The 19,211-nt window shown below is 44.5% G+C and overlaps 3 protein-coding genes across 6 annotated transcripts; 2 read left to right on the top strand and 1 right to left on the bottom strand.

Moving 5' to 3' along the window:
• Nucleotides 1-1,051: 1,051 nt before the first annotated feature.
• On the top strand, nt 1,052-5,631 carry usp46 (ubiquitin specific peptidase 46). Of its 2 annotated transcripts, XM_085927373.1 has the most exons (9): nt 1,052-1,201; nt 2,208-2,288; nt 2,796-3,009; nt 3,090-3,331; nt 3,492-3,568; nt 3,629-3,712; nt 3,800-3,997; nt 4,083-4,161; nt 4,237-5,631. In XM_085927373.1, the coding sequence occupies exons 1-9, from the start codon at nt 1,166-1,168 to the stop codon at nt 4,336-4,338; spliced, it is 1,113 nt and encodes a 370-aa protein (XP_085783499.1). In that variant the 5' UTR covers nt 1,052-1,165; the 3' UTR covers nt 4,339-5,631. The 2 variants fall into 2 exon arrangements, with proteins under 2 accessions (XP_085783499.1, XP_085783498.1); XM_085927372.1 differs by having other exon boundaries at nt 4,083-5,631.
• Nucleotides 5,632-8,045: 2,414 nt separating this feature from the next.
• firrm (fignl1 interacting regulator of recombination and mitosis) lies at nt 8,046-19,181 on the bottom strand. 2 transcript variants are annotated; one of them, XR_015067991.1, is made up of 30 exons: nt 18,909-19,181; nt 18,597-18,725; nt 18,319-18,359; nt 18,154-18,242; nt 17,980-18,084; nt 17,742-17,882; nt 17,489-17,651; nt 17,297-17,381; nt 17,012-17,150; nt 16,750-16,839; nt 16,611-16,675; nt 16,373-16,521; nt 16,050-16,179; nt 15,771-15,957; nt 15,378-15,460; nt 15,124-15,175; nt 14,682-14,771; nt 14,407-14,592; nt 14,219-14,338; nt 14,019-14,114; nt 13,830-13,943; nt 13,633-13,740; nt 13,468-13,548; nt 13,248-13,394; nt 11,469-13,144; nt 10,877-11,224; nt 10,668-10,796; nt 10,395-10,528; nt 9,444-9,591; nt 8,046-9,376 (listed from the first exon to the last, which is right to left on the bottom strand). XR_015067991.1 is itself a non-coding variant. In XM_085928314.1 (25 exons), exons 2-25 carry the CDS (start codon nt 18,689-18,691, stop codon nt 12,917-12,919), a joined length of 2,784 nt encoding a protein of 927 aa, XP_085784440.1. In that variant the 5' UTR covers nt 18,692-18,725; nt 18,909-19,181; the 3' UTR covers nt 11,218-12,916. The 2 variants fall into 2 exon arrangements, 1 of the variants encoding a protein (XP_085784440.1); XM_085928314.1 differs by lacking the exons at nt 8,046-9,376; nt 9,444-9,591; nt 10,395-10,528; nt 10,668-10,796 and having other exon boundaries at nt 11,218-13,144.
• scyl3 (SCY1-like, kinase-like 3) lies at nt 8,149-13,182 on the top strand. 2 transcript variants are annotated; one of them, XM_085928316.1, is made up of 15 exons: nt 8,149-8,511; nt 8,930-9,121; nt 9,203-9,388; nt 9,464-9,577; nt 9,687-9,743; nt 9,822-9,924; nt 9,986-10,097; nt 10,165-10,242; nt 10,405-10,544; nt 10,624-10,805; nt 10,889-11,060; nt 11,136-11,294; nt 11,379-12,034; nt 12,180-12,285; nt 12,364-13,182. In XM_085928316.1, the coding sequence occupies exons 2-14, from the start codon at nt 8,957-8,959 to the stop codon at nt 12,243-12,245; spliced, it is 2,190 nt and encodes a 729-aa protein (XP_085784442.1). In that variant the 5' UTR covers nt 8,149-8,511; nt 8,930-8,956; the 3' UTR covers nt 12,246-12,285; nt 12,364-13,182. The 2 variants fall into 2 exon arrangements, with proteins under 2 accessions (XP_085784442.1, XP_085784441.1); XM_085928315.1 differs by having other exon boundaries at nt 8,150-8,511; nt 12,180-13,176.
• Nucleotides 19,182-19,211: the final 30 nt, after the last annotated feature.

Below are 19,211 nucleotides of genomic sequence, written 5' to 3'. Positions count from 1 at the left end.
TCCATCAGCGGAGAGGTTTCCGGGCCTATTTTGGTTTCATGGATGTCGCTCAGTGTTCATCAGCCGCAAGCAAGCCCACCAAGAGCTAGGGCAAAGTTAAACAAAAACAAAAAAAGCGGTATGACTCAGACAAATTAATACAGTACATCCACACAGGGACAGAAATAGCAAAAGGAGTCTGTGGAACGTTTTGTATTGAAAGGCCACCAGTTGCAATTGTTTCCTCGTCAATTACAGGCTGACATAATGTAAGCAAAGGAAGGTGCATACCAAACATGATGCCCTCCCCATCCTCCGCTGCCCTTTCCCTTTTGAAGTGCCTTTCATTCCAATTATTTGTTGTATTCCTTTATTTTGGGGGCTCCACATTTAAATGCTAAGTAGATAATTGCGGATGGGTTGTTATGAAAGCACAAATCAGGATGGTGCATTCTGAGGGTGGGAGAACCCCTACAGAGAGAATTCTGTAACCCCCCCCAACCGAATTTTGAAGCAGTTAAGAAGCTAAATTTGAAAAATAAATTTGAAAAAGTCCAAGAAAACCTTTCACAAATTTACTGAAATCTGCAGACGTGATCATTTATTTTGGGTGAGTTTTACATAGGAGTTGTCTGCCTGGAAGTTTAGAACACAAGAAAAGAGTATGAAGTAAAAATTAATATATGAATTTTTTTTAATTTGATTTTCAGCCTAATTTGTTCTTTGAAATGTGATAGTTAAAATGTAAACAACAAAATATAAGCAAATATTGTATCCATTTCGAAAAATCCAGTAGAGGCCAATGATTGGTTGCAGCTCAGCCATGTCCCCTGTGATTGGCTGTAGCTCTCTTTCAATCAAATACTTACCTCCAAACCAATCACTAGGTTTGGCGGCAGGTGGGCGGGGCTCCATGACGTCCCCACTGAAGCATTTCCCTGTTTGTTTGCTAACAACCTCCCTCTCAAAACTACACCATTATGCTTGTTTTTCATGTCTTCTGACGATGGAGCCGCTTCGTCTCTAAGTTCCTCTCCACTCTCTCGGAGGTCTTTGCTGCCCGTATGGTGCCGCGGGTCTGCGTTGCGACGCCGCCCGGGGCTTCTTGCAGTGTGTGTGGCCTTGTTTGCTCCGTCAGTCATGTTTATTTCCTGAAGATGGCGGCCAGGGGGACACTGTGAACTAAATGACTGTCAGAAACATCGCCTCCATTTGTAATATGGTGAGTACAAAGTGCTCGGTTGTCTGTGGCGCAAGGCGGAGTAGCTTCCGTCTTGAACCGAGCGAGGGCTTGTGGTGTGCGGTGGCCAAAAGTTGACACTCATGGGGCTGGCAGGACACCATTAAATCTGTATAATAACTGTTGCCGTGTCGTTAATAGTGTGATTTATGTGTTAGCACCTTGTGGTTGCGTTAAGTTTACACCACAGACCGAAAGAAAGGCGTATCACTGAACAGTCATCTATGTGTATGTCCCGTTCAGGGACTCACGCTTCCTCCGGACTGTAAACCCACCATGACGTCACTGTGCTGTAATGACGTCTATTTTCTGGACCATACCATTTTCTGGGTTCTTAATTTTATTGTGAAGGAATTTTCCTGTTGTAAAGCAAAACGCTGAAAAAAATAATGAATGATTGAAGAAATGTTCAATCCAAAACACCCCAAAAAAGAGTAACAAATATGGGGATTTTTGTTGCTGTTGGTATTCATGGTGAATAAAATTTAAAACAATAGGATCAGACACTAACTATTTATTTATTTGCCAAAATCTTGAATGGTACTGTCTGTCCATTAGTTGTAGATCAGGCTCCATCTTGACTGGAAGCTCAAAGCTCTTCCAGGTGATAGAAAAGCAAACAATGAATCCAGAGACAGTGATTGACAGGAAAGTGCGCTAATGCCATGACTTTTCTTGGATTGTTGGCACAAAGCGCCATTCAGCATCTTTGTTTTGACGCTCAAAACCGACCATCAGTGGCCGTCAAGGGCGCCAGCCGGCTAAATTGTCGCCTGCGTCGTCACGACAAAGCCTCGCTTTGAGCTTGGGAAGATGCCGACTCGGCGCAGAGATAAGCGCTCGGGCCCGGCAATCATCTGTAAAACACACCTAGACAATTTAGACCGGATCTGTTTTCGGCTGCCCAACAAACAGCACTGTGGGAAAGACTTTCGGCGGGACCTCCGCCAAGACAAAAGACACTCATTTGGGTTGTTGTGCTTTGCAGGGCACCAATGCCTCGGCTCTGGAGAAAGACATCGGCCCCGAGCAGTTCCCCATCAATGAGCACTACTTTGGTCTGGTCAATGTAAGCATCAACACAAATACGCTGGTGCCTTAAGATGTGAGTTCAATTTGTTCCAAATTCAATTTTGTAATTCAAAGGAAGAAAAATCATGAAAGAATTAGAAATGCCATGAATCAATTCCCTCAAAACAACAAACAAACTAAAATTAAGAGTACTCTTCAGTCTTCCAATTCATAAAACATACAATAAGTAGCAGTGAAATAGGATATAAAGAATTCGATGGCTTGTTTCTCATTATAGCGGCTATTGACCTGCTTCTGATGTGAGTGCCTTAGCCACCAGAGGGCAGTATAAGTGTCACTGCATTCATTGTGTTTTGTTTGACTTGTCTTGCTTGAATCAGTGACGCATGATCTGTCAGAGGTGGTGCAATTAAATACGACTTGAAGAGTTGAGACATAGACAATTTGGATCGCTGCCGGGGTAATCTTGCTGTTCCGGAACATAATGACTCTTAAGAGGAGCATCTAAAGTGCTGTCGTTGTTCTTTGGATTGCTTCCCGGCAGTTTGGCAACACGTGCTACTGCAACTCGGTGCTGCAGGCGCTCTACTTCTGCCGGCCCTTTCGCGAGAACGTGCTGGCCTACAAGGCCCAGCAGAAGAAGAAGGAGAACCTGCTAACCTGCCTGGCCGACCTCTTCCACTCCATCGCCACGCAGAAGAAGAAAGTGGGTGTCATCCCACCCAAGAAGTTCATCTCCCGCCTGCGCAAGGAGAACGGTGAGGAGACAGTGAGCCTCGTCCTCGTATACGTGCGCATCTGAAAAGCATTTTATTTTGCAATCCGGATTTCTCTGCAGACCTCTTCGACAATTATATGCAGCAGGACGCCCACGAATTCCTCAACTACCTGCTGAACACGGTGGCTGACATCCTGCAGGAGGAGAAAAAGCAGGAGAAGCAGAACGGTCGCCTGAAGAACCACGGCACCCCCGTCGAGGCCGAGACGACGACGACCGAGAACAAGACGGAGGCCACCTGGGTGCACGACATCTTCCAAGGCACCCTGACTAACGAGACGCGTTGCCTCAACTGCGAGACGGTGAGTTGACACCACATTCAGGAATTGCTGGATGAAGAAATACTGGTAGAAGACAATAAATATATATTCAAATCTGTCCGCTTCATAAATCAAATGAAGTGGCCTTGGAATCCAAAAATTGCCTACCTTGGTTTTAAGCTCCTCCCGATGTCTTTGCCAGGTGAGCAGCAAAGATGAGGATTTCCTCGACCTTTCTGTGGACGTGGAGCAGAACACGTCAATCACGCACTGCCTCAGGTAATTTTGCTTTTAGAAATGGCGTAAAGTAGGTTAGATTGACCCCCATCCCCTTTGCAGGGACTTCAGCAACACGGAGACACTGTGCAGTGAATACAAGTACTACTGTGAGATGTGCTGCAGCAAGCAGGAGGCGCAGAAGCGGTCAGTGAACGCACCGCCGGCAAACACTGGAATTGTGTAAAAAAAAAAAAAAAAAAGTTGACGCCTGCAAATGTGTGTGTATGGCAGAATGTGCGTGAAGAAACTGCCCATGATTCTGGCGCTGCACCTGAAGCGCTTCAAGTACATGGAGCAGCTACACCGTTACACCAAGCTATCGTACCGCGTCGTCTTCCCCCTGGAGCTCCGCCTCTTCAACACGTCCAGCGACGCCATCAACCTGGACCGCATGTATGACCTGGTTGCTGTGGTGGTCCACTGCGGCAGGTGAGGTCGACCGCCTTTGTTAGCGCTCGGACGCCTTCGATTGCTTAAATGGAACGCTTGTGTGTGTGTGTGTGCTTGTTTTCAGCGGTCCGAACCGAGGGCATTACATCACCATCGTGAAGAGTCATGCCTTCTGGCTGCTGTTTGACGATGACATCGTGGAGGTGCGTCACCTTCTTTTCTTTCCCTTTGCTCCGCCCGCTAGGTTTATCTCATCGGTCCAAAAACCTCCCCTGCAGAAAATCGACGCTCACGCCATCGAAGAGTTTTACGGACTTACCTCAGACATTTCCAAGAACTCCGAGTCGGGATACATCCTCTTCTACCAGTCCAGGGAGTGATGAGCGTCCTCCCCTTGTCTTCTCACCCCCTCTCCCCCTACTTTTGAACTGACTTCACCTGCATCTGAGCGCACTTTATGCAAATTTAGCCCTGGTCTTTGACTGAGAGGTTGGCGTATGAAGTGACCCGTTGTCATTCCTCTCTCGTCCTATGCATTTTTTGTAAAGTGATATGTTAATTTTGTCAAGCTACCTACCAACGGGATCAGCCGGCACAGCACATTGACGACATATTCTGTAGATGGAGTCTTTCTCTTGTATTTATTGAACTTATTTATTACTATCAGCACTAACCGCAGCACTATAGATTTTTTTTTTTGCATTTTTTTTTGGTGCTTAGCACAGACACCCATTGTTCCAGTTTGAGCAGTCTGACATAAGCGGGCTTCCTTACTGTCATTTTTTTCTTCACTTTTAAATGTGTTTTTGCTCATTTGAACACTATTGTTTGCTAATCAACTAACATAAAATCCCACATCTGGTGGAAATTTAAGGCTTTTAAATTCCTGTTGAACTCAAGTATACAGTGAAGAACATTTAATATTTGGTTGCTGAACCACCAATCACATTCCACCCACTGACTTGACTTTCTACATCTGAAAGGCTTTTCCAGTGCTGTGGTTGACTGACAGTTTTTGCACCCTTTTGTTGTGTTGTTCTGTCGCATGATTAAGTCTTTACGTTTTCTTACGAACTTAACATTGTTTGTTTTGATTCTTGTTGTCAGACTTTGTTCTTGCATTATTGATGTAAATTCTGTTTGTGGTAAATATTCACACCATTGTGTTAAGTCCATTTTACCTCCCAAGAAGTTATTTTTAGCTTTTCATATAGGTTTCTTGTGGGGGTTTTCCCACTCTGTGCCAAATTGATGTAGACCTTGTCATGAAAATTGCCTTTATTTTCTTAGTAAACACATGAACAGGAGTGCTATGTAGTATGTAAAAAAAATCTGCAACATTATTATTTTTTTTTAAGGATGTCTTAAAGAGGTAAGCGTGCAACAGTGTGCTGTTTTTCTTGCTTGGTCAAGTGATGTGATTGGTGGAAAAAATGCTTCCATTCATGTAATGCACTCGCTTTGTTGACTCGCAACTGTGACCGTAGCAAGGAGAGCGCTCCCTGAAAGTGCATAACGGATTAGAATAAAGGTTTGAGGATAGGGTTCTAAATTGGGATTAGGGTTTCAAAGTAGAAGAGACAATCTAAGGGGTCAGAACATTGAGAATTAGATGTATTATCTGGGAGTATTTACAAGTCAAAATAGCGGGTGGAATTTCAATAAAAACAAAGAATAAGAACAATGTGTCATTGGTTTTTAAGATCGCAAAAGTGTACCGTGTGTCGCCCTCTGCTGGTTAGTGTGAAGAAATGCTCCCATTGCTAATTCCAGAAACTCCCAAAAAATATTTTCGGATAGCCGGACTTTGACCATAAAATCGCAAAAGTGTACCGTGTGTCGCCCTCTGCTGGTTTGTGTGAGAAATGCTCCTATTGATAAATTCCAGAAATCCAAAATAAATAGTTTAGGATTGCCGGACTTTGACCATAAGATCGCAAAAGTGTACCGTATGTCGCCCCTTGCTTGTTAGTGTGAGAAATGCTCCCATTGATAAATTCCAGAAATCCAAAATAAATATTTTAGGATAGCCTGACTTTGACCATAAGATCGCAAAAGTGTACCGTATGTCGCCCTCTCCTGGTTAGTGTGAGAAATGCTCCCATTGATAAATTCCAGAAATCCAAAATAAATATTTTAGGATAGCCGGACTTTGACCATAAGATCGCAAAAGTGTACCATATGTCGCCCTCTGCTGGTTTATGTGAGAAATGCTCCCATTGATAAATTCCAGAAATCCAAAATAAATAGTTTAGGATTGCCGGACTTTGACCATAAGATCGCAAAAGTGTACCGTATGTCGCCCTCTGCTGGTTAGTGTGAGAAATTCTCCCATTGATAAATTCCAGAAATCCCCAAAAAATAGTTTAGGATTGCCGGACTTTGACCATAAGATCGCAAAAGTGTACCGTGTGTCGCCCTCTGCTGGTTTGTGTGAGAAATGCTCCCATTGATAAATTCCAGAAATCCAAAATAAATAGTTTAGGATTGCCGGACTTTGACCATAAGATCGCAAAAGTGTACCGTGTGTCGCCCTCTGCTGGTTTGTGTGAGAAATGCTCCCATTGATAAATTCCAGAAATCCCAAAACTTTCTGATAGGCTGTTTGATCTGTGACGTCATTCGGACACTCCATTAGGTACGCCACCATTTTCAGGTGTACCTAATAACAGGCCACATTAGGGAAAAATCATGGTCAAAGGTTAACTGAAAGCGAAAAGTGCCACACCCGCCCTCACCCCCACTTTCTGATTGGCTGTTGGATCTGAGACGTCACTTGGACACTCTATTAGGTACAGCGCCATTTTCAAGTGTACCTAATCACAGGCCACTTCATTAGGGAAAAATCATGGTCAAAGCTTAAATGAAAGTGAAAAGTGCCACACCCAAACAACCCCCCACTTTCTGATTGGCTGGTTGATCTGTGACGTCACTCGGTCACAGGTGTATCTAATTACAGGTAATTAGGGAAAAACTTTAACTGAAAGTGAAAAGTGCCACACCCGCCATCACCCCCACTTTCTGATTGGCTGGTTGATCTGGGACGTCACTTGGACACTCCATTAGGTACACTGCCATTTTCAGGTGTACCTAATCACAGGCCACTTCATTAGGGAAAAATCATGGTCAAAGCTTAAATGAAAGTGAAAAGTGCCACACCCAAACAACCCCCCACTTTCTGATTGGCTGGTTGATCTGTGACGTCACTTGGACACAGGTGTATCTAATTATAGGTAATTAGGGAAAAAGTTTAACTGAAAGTGAAAAGTGCCACACCCACCCTCACCCCCACTTTCTGATTGGCTGTTAGATCTGTGACGTCATTCGGACACTCCTTTAGGTACACCGCCATTTTCAGGTGTACCTAATCACAGGCCACTTCATTAGGGAAAAATCATGGTCAAAGTTTAAATGAAAGTGAAAAGTGCCACACCCAAACAACCCCCCACTTTCTGATTGGCTGTTGGATCTGTGACGTCACTCGAACACAGGTGTACCTGATCACAGGCCACTTCATTAGGGAAAAAGCTTTAGTGAAAGTGAAAATTGCCACACCCGCCCTCACCCCCACTTTCTGATTGGTTGGATCTGTGACGTCATTCGGACAGTCCATTAGGTACACCGCCATTTTCAGGTGTACCTTATCACAGGCCATTTCATTAGGGAAAAATCATGGTCAAAGCTTAAATGAAAGTGAAAAGTGCCACACCCGCCCTCACCCCCACTTTCTGATTGGCTATTTAATCTGTGACGTCATTCAGACACTCCATTAGGTACACCGCCATTTTGGTGAACCGGAAATGCAATTCACGACTCGTTCGTGAACGGGAAGTTACGTCATTTTCTTCGTTTTGTTTTACGCCGAAGTGGCACCAGCTTCAATGCGTATTACTGACACCTACTGGTTGAGGTCATATGAACGGAAAAAAGAATGTTCTTTTGAACGAATCGTTCACTCACGAGACAACACTAACTTCCGCTTTAAACTTCTTGAAACACACAAAAAACGAACAATGTGCAGTGCAATAAAATAAACAATAATACATTTATTTTTAAAATGAACAAGTCAATATAAATTGAACCAAAAAGAAGAAGAAAACTCCAAATGCTGTGAATTTGCAGCTAGTCGGAAATGCAAACGAGACGTTATCTTCAGCGTTTTTATTGAGAATTTTAACAGTTTTGGAATCAGGGAAGTTCCAAGTCGCTGTGACGAATCGGCAGTCGCGAAACAAAAAACTGCGCAACTCGCCTTACAATAACAGTCGTAACTCGAGACGGGGAGCAAGATAACATGGGAGCAACTTGACATGTAACACCGGAAATGTCTGTGTTTACAGCGCGTTAGCATAGTCAGAAGCCATTCGGAGTCCTTTCGTTTTTGAAAACATCCTGACCATTTAAAATACTCGTGTGTATTATTACGTTTCATAACGCCGACGTATGGTGGTTTGGAAGCCGTCCGGGCCACGGCGAGTCGTAGCAATGGCCAGTTGACGAGGCAACGAGCGAGGCTGGCTAACATCTTCCTCGCCGCCAGTGGAGTCAAACAGGTAAATGACGCGTAGAATTGAAAATGTTTCATGTACTTGTCTGACATTCGTGACAACTGTAATGGTGGATCGATGGGTTCTTTGCGCCTAATCTCCTGTGATGTCGTTTTTCTGCTCGTTTTTTTTTCTTCCTGTTTTAAAATAAACAGGTTTTGCACGCCGTGTTTACAAGACTTGCAAAAACTAACCCAACATGCATGAAGTCAGTATTCATCTGACCGCATAGGTTATGAATTATATTATAATCAATCGCGGTAGAATATGCACCTCAACCAGAACTTCTTATATGTGTTTGATGTAATTATTTGTCATGAAGATACTACTGTGTATGATTTGCTACGGGCATGACGTCATGAGGCTAATTTTAAAGGTGCCATTTCCCCTACCGGTGAGTAACATTGCACTCTCCCTCCCTCAGGTGCAGTGCGGTGGAAGGTGAGCAGCCATGGGCGCCGAGAGCAGCGCCGTGCGGAGTTTCACACCGGAGGAGCCGCTCCTAAGCCTGCCCTTTGGTCTCACCATGTTCGCTGCAGTGCTCCAGGACGGAAGAGGCGCATCCGTGTTTGTTCACAAGCGCGGCAATGAAGATAAGGTCAATAAAGCAGCTAAGGTATGTTGGCTTAGAAAAGAAAAAAAATGAAAGCTGTTAGTTGCCTGTTTTTAATGCTGTGAAATGAATCTGCCGCCACAGCACCTGAAGACCCTGAGGCACCCTTGCCTGCTGCGCTTCCTGTCCTGCTCGGTGCAGGACGGCAGCATCCACCTGGTGACGGAGCGGGTCAAGCCTCTGGAGCTGCTGCTGGATGGGCTCTCGCCAGAAGAGATCTGCGCCGGAATCTACGACCTCCTGCAGGCAATTGTCTTTCTGCACGAGAGGGTGAGTCAGCTGCGAATGAAGGAGCCTTCTTACAAAAAATGCAATATTTGCTTACCTGCCGTCCTGAACCGCCAGGGGAAGTCAAGCCACAACAACGTGTGCATCTCGTCTGTGTTTGTCAGTGAAGATGGACATTGGAAACTTGGAGGGATGGAGACAGTCTGCAAGTTCTCTGAAGCAACGCCAGAGGTACGATGATGCACCTGAAAGGGTGGCTTGTAACTCCGACTTCATATTTGTGGAAAAAACATGTTGGCCTAAAATTGACATCATACATGACACATGTTCTCTTCCTCAGTTTCTTGTTAGTATTCAGAACGTGAGAGACGCCAGCTGTGTTCCACCAGAGGAGCAGGTCAGCATATCAAACATACCCACCCCTCCGTCCGAGGACTTTTTTTGGAGTGTCCCTAAAGAAAGGTGTTGTTTTTAGGTGGAGGGCTTTAAAATGCTTCCAGATAAACATGCCCACGCTCGGGACTGTTACTCGTTTGGCTTCATGCTCCAAGCCCTCCTGCCTCTCTTGAACGATTACGGTGAGTAAATTGAGCTAAGACGTTTTTCATAAACGTAACTTGTGTCTCTTTTTCCATTCAGTGTCACAGGAGCTGTCCGATAGTCTGAAAAAGACCCTGCAGGCGGGCCCGCTGAACTCTGACCCTTCATGTCGACCCGCCCTCAGTTCCTTGCTGACTCACGATTTTTTCAGGTGTGCTCGCGGTTGCGCTGCCGTCGCTTATTTGCTCAAACTCCCTCACGCTTGCTCTTGTGCGTAGGAACGACTTTCTAGAGGTGATGAACTTTCTGACCAGCCTCACACTGAAGACGGAGGAAGAAAAGAATGAGTTCTTCAAGTAAGGCGCACAGTTTGAAGGATTAAATTATAATTTGTGTTTAGCTGGTTTGGAATTTAAATCTCAACTCCACTTTTTCTGTGTAGCCTACTCCATATTTTAATCGAACCCACATGATCAAGGGTCTTGCACTAAATATTCATCTGCATTACGTTTGTGCAGGTTTCTTCTTGACAGAGTCCAAGGCCTCCCTGAAGAGCTGACAGCTGTACGTCTCGTCCCCAAACTCCTCAACTCCTTGGTGTTTGCCGAGCCGATGGCGGTCAAAAGCTTTCTGCCGCATCTCCTAAAGCCAAAGAAGGGTAGGACAAAAGACAAGGCGGGCGTGACACTCTGAGGAACTCGGTTGCTAAAAGTTTCTTTTGTCGTGTGCCGGGACAGATTGCTGTAGCGGTGAAGAATGCCTGCTGTCCGTGTCTCTTTACCGCAAGCACGTCATCCCACAGCTCCTCAAGCTCTTCAGAGTCAACGAGGAGCACGTGCGGATGGTGTTGTTGGCGCACATCCACATCTACGCTCAGTTCTTCTCCCACGAGGAACTGAAGGTTCAGATCCTACCTCAGGTATGGTAGGGGAGGACACAATTTTACAGTGACTGCGACCCCACACAAACAAAACCGAAATGTTTTTTTACCTCCCAATGAAGGTTTTGCTCGGGATGAGAGACACCAATGACGCTCTGGTCGCCATGACGCTGCAGAGTCTGGCCGTGTTGGTGCCTTTGCTTGGTGCTCAGGTGGTGGTGGGAGGAGAGAGAACTAAGGTCTTTAAACGATCCACTCCCAAGTTCAGCAGGTCAGCAGAGGCCACGCCGGAAAGTAAGTCAACACGACCAAAGAGCTCGCAGTTTAAGATGCCATTATGGAAGCTGAAAGTTTCTTTTGATTTTGTAGCGTCCCCCGTCCACATCATTGGAGGCTCCTTTCCTCAGATGGAGCAACCTTCCAAGGTTTTGAATTTGTTCCCCAGACCACCTGAAGACCTGAAGGGCAACACAGAGCAATTAATGGGGAGAAGAGAGATTTCGAGAAACACGCTGGAAGCGACAACAGGTATGACAACCTAGCTGTCGGCGCACTTGTCAAGAATTAAACTGGTTTTATGCAGTATGACGAGCTGGTGTCTTTGTTTTACAGGCATCAGTAAACCCACGTTTCTCTCCTTAAATGGCTTCCGCCAGCACGTTGACGCAGATTCTTCCAGCCCAGAGGAGGCAGCGCACTCACCGAAAGGCCGCAGGGAAGACTGGCCTGATTGGAGCGATCCAGATGAAGCCGAGGATGGAAAGAGCCAGCCGGTCCAGATCCTCATCCAGTCCTCGGATGCGGCCAGACTACACCAGACGGGAGAAGCCGAAGAGCCTTGGGACGATTTTGAGGACACTGACGCCACCTCCGAGGCTTCTCCCGCAACACCGGTTGTATTTACTTCACCCCCTGAAAAACAAACCACTGAGCCACTAAGACTGGGAGCTTCCAAACCCCTCAAACTAGGCACAGCGGCACAACCTGCTAATCAAGCCTCAGTGGACCCCAAGACCGCCGTACCGCAGAACCTCAAGGCCTCGGGAGGTCTCGGCGAGGAGTTCACCATCAAGGTGAAGAAGAAGCAGCAAGAAGCAGACCCAGAGCTGGATTTGTTTGCGGACATGGTGCCGGACATTAAGCTGTCCTCTTCGGCTCTGCTCATACTGAGCGGGAGCGGTGACGCCACGTCGACGTTGCACAATGCTGCTATCGACACATCGACAACAACGCTGTCTGCCAAGTTTGCTGCCACAAGTGTGACTGAGGTGAGTGGTCAAAACGTGCATTTTAGGTTCTCAGAAGATTCTAATTTGTCAGTAGGTGTTAACGGGAATGTCTATGTGCAGTGGCAGAACGTGATTGGACATTAACAAATAGTGGCCAATCAAAATGTGTCTTTCTGTGTCACAGGCTGAAGCAGAAGGTTGGGACGATGGGGACGACCTTAACTGGGAGGATGAAAATGGCTGGGGGTGACATTAACCAGGAACCCACGCTGGAACACTACCCCCAAAAAGTAATAAACCCTTAAATGTACCAATTCAGATTTTTTGACGCAAGAAGACTGACCTGCCTTTGTTAATTCAACTGGAAGGAATCAATGCTGATCAGATGGATGGGGGACATAAATGAAGCCATTTTTAATTGCTTGCCAACTGACATGGATGATGCTGACAGAACATGGTGGGGGGGGGAAAAGTGCCAACTTTGCTAAGGGCACGTGAAGATCTGGATCGCTCCACCCCGAGTCAGGTTTGATGCCCAGAAGACTTGTTGCACTTTGAATGAATGTGGAGTATGCATCAGATTAATTTATTAGTGGCTTTTTGGGGAAGTTGCTGGTGAAATCGAAGCGTTTACTGTACAGAAGCCGGATTTCTTTTTTTTGGGGGGGGGCCTATTAAAATGTTTACCGTGTTGTAAAACTATATCAGTTTCAATTTTTCAGTTGACCTACTGATATAAATCTATGGAGATGTATAAAACAGTAGCATATCCCAGTTTTCATTCATAAGTATTACCACAGATTTAAACTAAAAAAAAAAAATCTATTTTCTATTCAAAAATTTAATCATTTGATACATAAAAAAAACAGACAGGCAGCCTTAATACAGATGAAATGACTTTTCCTATCTACAAATAACAGGTCAAGAGGGTTGTTTAGGGGATGTGGCTGAGCTAATGTCATTTAGAAGCACCTGCAACTCTTGAAGTCTGGATGCCAGCCATGAAGGAGGAGGAGGCGGCGACTCGTGTGTGGCCGTTTTACCTGTAGCAAGCGCATGCAGGGCTCTCAGTGCAGTTTCAGCTGTCCGCATGTTGCGGCTGTACTCCTCATCCCCGACGTTCTCCTGCCGAGCCCGTTTGGCTTGCGGCTGCGCAATAAAGGGGAACATTTTAAAAGTACATCATTATCTTTGACATTCTAAAATAAAACCATGCAGAATTGATTTAATAACAGCAAGTTAAATAACTAACCTCCAAATGAGTCACAGATGGAACAGAAAGTTCGGTGGAAACCTGTTTTGGGGTGTCCAGCCTCTGGTTGTGTTGCTCTAAAACAATTTTCTCTGCCTCGATTCTTGCTAGCCGTGCTTCCTTTGCTTCTTCTACTGTGTTAACGGTCTACAACAGAACTCGCCCACATTCACATCCAGCCTTTTTTGCAGACGATCGCTGACAAACATACTTTTCTTACCTTGCGAAGAAAATTCACCACCTTGCTTTTGGTTTCTTCCACACCTAAACTGCAGGAAATGATCTCCTCGTGGTTTGTGACCTTCAAACATCAGCAGGTATGATGGTGGGTAAATAAATGAGTTGGAAGTTGAATTTGGTAGTATTATCGGCGCTGTTGTTTTACCGCCGCAAAATGAGCAAAAGCCTCCAAAGCGTGCTGATGCAGCAACCAGGGGGAGCTTTGCGCTAACAGCGCTCCGAACAGGTTGCTCAACTTGGGAACAATTTCACTCTGGAGGCGGGACGGAAAAGTACAAGTTAATTGCAGTATCTAAATTGGCTAGAATTCAATCCCATATTCTGATTGGTTGGAGTGTGTACCTGGTGGTCAGGAGGAATAAAGATATTCCCCAGTGATGAAAGGAACTCTAGAACTGCCAGGAGCAACTCATCTGCACACTTTTGAGATACTACAGCATCTACACACACCAGGGCCTGAAACACAGAAACGCACAAACTACATAACACAGTCTCCACTATATGCGCAAAATCAATCCTGAATCTACACACCTGAATGATCACATGCGGATCTATGTTTTTCACTAAAGGTGCCGTAATTGACAAAAGCAGGTGTAGAGTGATGTGCAACACAGGATGGCTCTGCACCTGCACATTCAAGAGATACAAACACAACTTAGAGCTTGCAGGTCAAATTTCAGGATGAACCTAAAAGTGTCAGGAAATATTTGTGAATAGCTTGCGTGTTTCACCTGATGTGGTGTCATTCGCTGCCACAATTGTGTGACTATCCTCAAAGCTGATGTCGCGCTCGGTTCCTCAAGAGGTGACTTTCCTTGAACCACCACAAGGAGGCATTGTAGCACCGCATTCTGGAAACAACAACACAGTCTCACGCTGCCTGAGAGGTGACTAAGACTCACAATAATATTGTCCTCACCAGTTTCTCCACTTGACCCAGTTTGTGGCCTCCACTTTGCCAGTCGCTCAAAGCTTTTTGTGCTAAAGCGATGATGTCTGCTTCCATGCGTTGACGGGCATCATTTGAAAGAGCTCTGAGGAGGACGTGACGCCACACTGGGAGATTTTCAGCCTCAGATGTAGGGAAATGTGTCAAGAATTCCATCTGTGTTTAAAAAAAAATATATATATCAAATATATAGATATGCTCCTCACCCCCAAAAAGTGGGATTACTGTATGCGGATCCTGCTAACCTGATGGCTGGGCGTCATGAGGAAAAGCATGCGTCTAAGCAACAAGCCCAGGTGAGACTTCTGGTAGCACTCATCCGAACTAGTTTTGACCTGAGGAGGTCAAAGCAAAGAGAAGGGGTGCTCGTTGGAAGTGTGAAGAATCAAAGGGAGGGTTCTGAGATCGGCAGCAAATGTGTGAGATGAGTTTGAATTTGAGGGATTATGGCAAAGGTGTTCCGGCTACATCAATCGTCACCTCAGTCGGGGGGCCGCTGGGGACCCCGCGGAGAGATTATGGGATTTAGAGTTATTTTAGCATCCAAACAGCATTGCACTACACTCGGAAGTGAACTTTTAAAACCTTCTTCTCTCAGGTCGCTAAGTAAGGCTACCAAGTTAGAAAAATTGTGTATTTTCAGATGTCAACGGTGTGATTTCATTGAGTGTCCCTTGAGCAACCCACCAGATGAGCAATGAGGAGGACATGATGGAGACAAAGTTCAGCTGTTCCGTACCTACAACAAACCAGACAAATATACATTAAAGTACAAATGATAAATACAAATAAATATTTGATGATTTTTATATGGTCACATGATTGACGGCGTTAAGACGGACTCTTGTAAATAATTTTTCAGAAAACAAAAACTCATTGTTTGCGAGCACATTGGCATTTTGCTATTGAGTGTAAGTATAGGTCTAAAAGAACCTCCTCACCGCACAGTGAAGCACCACACATCCGTGGCCAACAGAGCAGTCTGAGTGTCAGCCTGCAGCGTGGCCTCCAACAAGCAACGCTCCTAAAATGCAGAGAAAAAATATAGATAAAAGTGGGTGTATTGAAAACATAGGGAGAAAATGCTTTCACGAATTGAGAGCAGAAAAAAATAAACGTTTGCACATTGAATGAGAGGAAATCCCTCTGGCAGGAGCCAAAAGGAGATTAGAGTCAGGAAAAAAAAATAAACAGTACATTTCACAGTAAACTCTCAAAGTGAAACTTGGGGCCTATTCATTTGAAATGTGCTATTGCGAGAATCCTCTTGAAGGCATTTCATATTTTTTTATGAGTCTTGATACAGTTTACAATACAAGCTTCGTAGAACTCACCAGAACAGAGAAGTGCAATGGCGAAAGAACAGCGACGCTGGCGCAAAGGTGAACGCACAGGTGACTGTGCAGAGACACCCAAACTTGGGCCTGCCCTTTCGTCATCACCCCCGGCAATAGCGCCGGCAGCTTACGCTCGGTGTAGCAATGTCGGAAACTACGGAAGACGGCTCGGTAGAGAGGAAGCCTGGAAACACATACTCAACATCAATCTACATTATTGCAACGAACCAATTTGGCCCCTTTAGAAAGGACAAATACGGTATGAGGCAACATTACCGGGGTGTTTCCTCTGAATGCTGACTGCCAGAGTGCCAAAGCTGCAGCACCTCCTCAGGCTGGGAGGCCAACTGATCCAACACGTTAGCCAGCAAAAGACACTGAGGAAGCTCATGCTGCCGATTCAACCCTGTGTAAAAAAAAATAATTATAATTTTTTATTTAATATTTTTTACTTTCAAAATGCTCATTATTTAAAATGTTATTATATTATAAAAAATAGATTTAAATTAACATATCTATTTTCTTGGACTATGTAATATATTTAAGGAAAAAAAAGTATTAATAACACAGCTTGAATTGGTGAATTTAGATAAACTCACGCAGGTCTTCTTGCAAGACGATTTCGGCAAAAGGCCTAAGAGGTAAGAGTTGAGAAAGAAGCGCCTCCATGGGAACGAGGGCTGCCGCGTTCAGTTCCTCAGAAAGAGGCGGAGGCAACGCAGGAGCACACAAGCTGGGGGGGAATTTACTGAAAGATAGTAGTGACACATTTCCACATTGCTCCGAGATTCCAAGACAAATATTCCAATCTGTGAATATAAATCAGACCGCATGTACCTGATAATCTGGAGGTAAAGTTGATGAAAGTTTCTGCAAGACCTTGTTAAGAAAGATTTGAATTCCTGTAAAAAGAGCAGAGAATTAGTATTCTAAACTAAACTGGAGATGATTACGCGACAATGTTTTTTTTTCTGACCTTTACGTAAAGAACCAACGTGTTGGCAAATAATCTGCACATCTTTGCAGTTCTCTGGAACAGTTTGTGTTCTGCGCTTTGCGTTGCCTCCTAGCAAAACGCACAAAAGGGCACAAAAGCAAAACATCTTTGACCTTTGACTTGATAATAGCTTCTGTGATAGAAAATACATCAAGCAAGGGGGCTTACCACAGGAAGTGGCAAGTCATTATTCTATAAGTGGAATACAGTTGTGCTGATTGCCAAGCACACACTCGGATACCTGCAGACGAGCAAGCGTTATCTGCTCGGCCAGATCGACGGAGTTGTGGAAGGAGGCCAGCAGGTTGTTGCACAGGCTGGAGCTGATATCGCCGTGGTGCAGATGTTCCTCCACCAGTGAATGGTACTTCACGCTCTGTCTGAGCAGGGGAAGGATAGTTTCAAATGTACATTTGTCTTAAGGCCCTTGTTTAATACTTACATTTACTTATTTATTCATTTATTTATCTATCTATTTATTTAGTCAGTCATTTGAGTCAAGATTATGAGTCTTTCTGCCACTGACTTGATGAGGAACTTCCACGTGTTTGCATGCAGTGCCATGTCCAGGTTGGAGATGACTGAGCAGATGTCCAGGAGGCTGTGTAGTACTGAGGAACATGATGAAAATAAAATGTTAAATTACAAGGCAAATGAGCTCGATCATGGAAAGAGTCCAAAGGAAACGTGAGGAGTGCATCTCCTCAACTGGTACAACCGATGACGACGTCAGACACTTCCTCTTCAGAGGCATTGTTATCAAGGGATAACCGGTCCAGGAGCTCCAATAGGGCCTTGTGGAGGGCGTAGGCTTCCTTGAATAGGCTTTGCAGAAGGTCAGCCACCAGGGAGAGCCGGCCACAGTAGACCGTCTCGCTCTCCTGTCGACAAAATGCAAAACTATTTGCTGTTGTTAACACAATAACAAGATGGCTCCGATTTTCAAAATTGTTCAGCTCTACGAGACTCACCTTACAGTGCTGAAAAGTGTCTCGCAGAACTTTTAGGATGCATGATGGTAAGGTGCGGATAGACATAAGGTCCAGGACCTCATCATATGTGCTGATGTGACGCACACATGTCGACATTGCATCAATGATCTGCATCAGTGACTGAAAAAAAAGTCTCATCAATATAGAGTGCCAAAGCAGATTTTTAAAAGCACAAAAATGTAACCATTGACTGAAAAATAAAGGTGAGGTAATCTACCTTCAGAATGTTCCTCAGTAATGAACACAGTTCTGGCTTTTGACTGGACAAGCCTCCAACTTGGATTGAAAGTTCTTTCATCATACTTTCAAACATGGTAACCGCCTGCAGATATGGTCAAGAATAGCTAACCAGAATTATGCAGTGACAACATCGCAACTGTATGCCATTTACCTTTGGTAAAATTTTGGAGAAGCATTCATTTTCTAGGTCTGTCAGAGCAATGTGAGGAAGGAACATGTCTGTTATTATCTTCAGTACACCTGAAGGGAAGATGGGAGGGGGCCAAGGATTAAAATTGGTCAAACTGAATGATTGCAAAAAGTAAACATAACTTACGTATATGATCATCCCAGCCCTCAGATTTGTGTTGTAAAGCGTGTACACAGTTAAAGAAAATCCACAGCAAAGAAAGAGCAAGACGTCAATAGTGAATGAATATTAGCAAGATTTAATTCACATTACAAATAGATTCAAAACGTTCCCACTTTGATTTTAATAACAGCAGTAGAGTGAAAAATATTGACGTCATCAGCAAGTAGAAGAACCTGGCTAGCTGTATTTGAATGTCAATTTTATGGACAGTTTGATGACAAGAAAGTACCGAGAAGGATATGGTAAGTTTGGGCAGGACAGCCTTGAGCTCCTGGCGGCAGGTTTCCTGGCTCCATTGCGCCACCTCGTCCAGGAGTGAGGTGTTAGTCTGGGACATGATGTCACCAGTCGACCGTAGAAGATCGGACACGCTGTCCAAACGATACAAAGGGGTCAATAACAACAAGTGAGTCACTTGAAAAGTGAGTCAACTTGTAAAGTTCGCCCAACAACATGTGTACTTTCTTTCACTCCATGGGGAATTACGTGGCTAAGCTAATTTGAGCGTTTCATGTAGCACCTTAGCATAGCATTGTTGTTATTATCGTACTTACAGACTTAATGGAGAACTTCTGTCGTCTTCCTCATGAGTCACTTCACTATTCGAGTTGAATTTGTTTCATTTCACGTTGACAACTACATGTTTATTACTTCGCAATAGCAAAAGTTGTTGAGAAACGTTTCATGTCTCGCGCGTGAGCTCTCTAACCGGATGTGATGTCACAGCCACTTTGTTTTCTTTTTTCTTGTCTTCTCAATTTTCTTCAATGTCTACGCATATTCGACGCTGATATATAAATTTATTTTCTTCATATTCTAGCACGTCAGGTTTTTGAGACAGTTTTGTTAAAAAAAAT

Source organism: Syngnathus leptorhynchus, chromosome 13 (assembly GCF_054491065.1).
Source record: "Syngnathus leptorhynchus isolate UIUO chromosome 13, UIUO_Slep, whole genome shotgun sequence".
Taxonomy (NCBI): Eukaryota; Metazoa; Chordata; class Actinopteri; order Syngnathiformes; family Syngnathidae; genus Syngnathus; species Syngnathus leptorhynchus.
This window is presented reverse-complemented; position numbering and strand designations above follow the sequence as displayed.

Bases quoted from the DNA above. Each gene is read 5' to 3' on its own strand.
- usp46 (XM_085927372.1), top strand. From the start codon at position 1,166: ATGACTGTCAGAAACATCGCCTCCATTTGTAATATG. The intron at 3,569-3,628 runs GTAATTTTGCTT...TCCCCTTTGCAG, and splicing joins TCAATCACGCACTGCCTCAG to GGACTTCAGCAACACGGAGA. The intron at 3,713-3,799 runs GTCAGTGAACGC...TGTGTATGGCAG, and splicing joins AAGCAGGAGGCGCAGAAGCG to AATGTGCGTGAAGAAACTGC.
- scyl3 (XM_085928316.1), top strand. From the start codon at position 8,957: ATGGGCGCCGAGAGCAGCGCCGTGCGGAGTTTCACACCGGAGGAGCCG. The intron at 9,925-9,985 runs GTGAGTAAATTG...TTTTCCATTCAG, and splicing joins GCCTCTCTTGAACGATTACG to TGTCACAGGAGCTGTCCGAT. The intron at 12,035-12,179 runs GTGAGTGGTCAA...TCTGTGTCACAG, and splicing joins CTGCCACAAGTGTGACTGAG to GCTGAAGCAGAAGGTTGGGA.
- firrm (XM_085928314.1), bottom strand. From the start codon at position 18,691: ATGTCCCAGACTAACACCTCACTCCTGGACGAGGTGGCGCAATGGAGC. The intron at 16,180-16,372 runs GTGAGTTTATCT...TTTTTTACACAG, and splicing joins CGTCTTGCAAGAAGACCTGC to GGTTGAATCGGCAGCATGAG. The intron at 15,958-16,049 runs GTAATGTTGCCT...ATGTGTTTCCAG, and splicing joins CATTCAGAGGAAACACCCCG to GCTTCCTCTCTACCGAGCCG.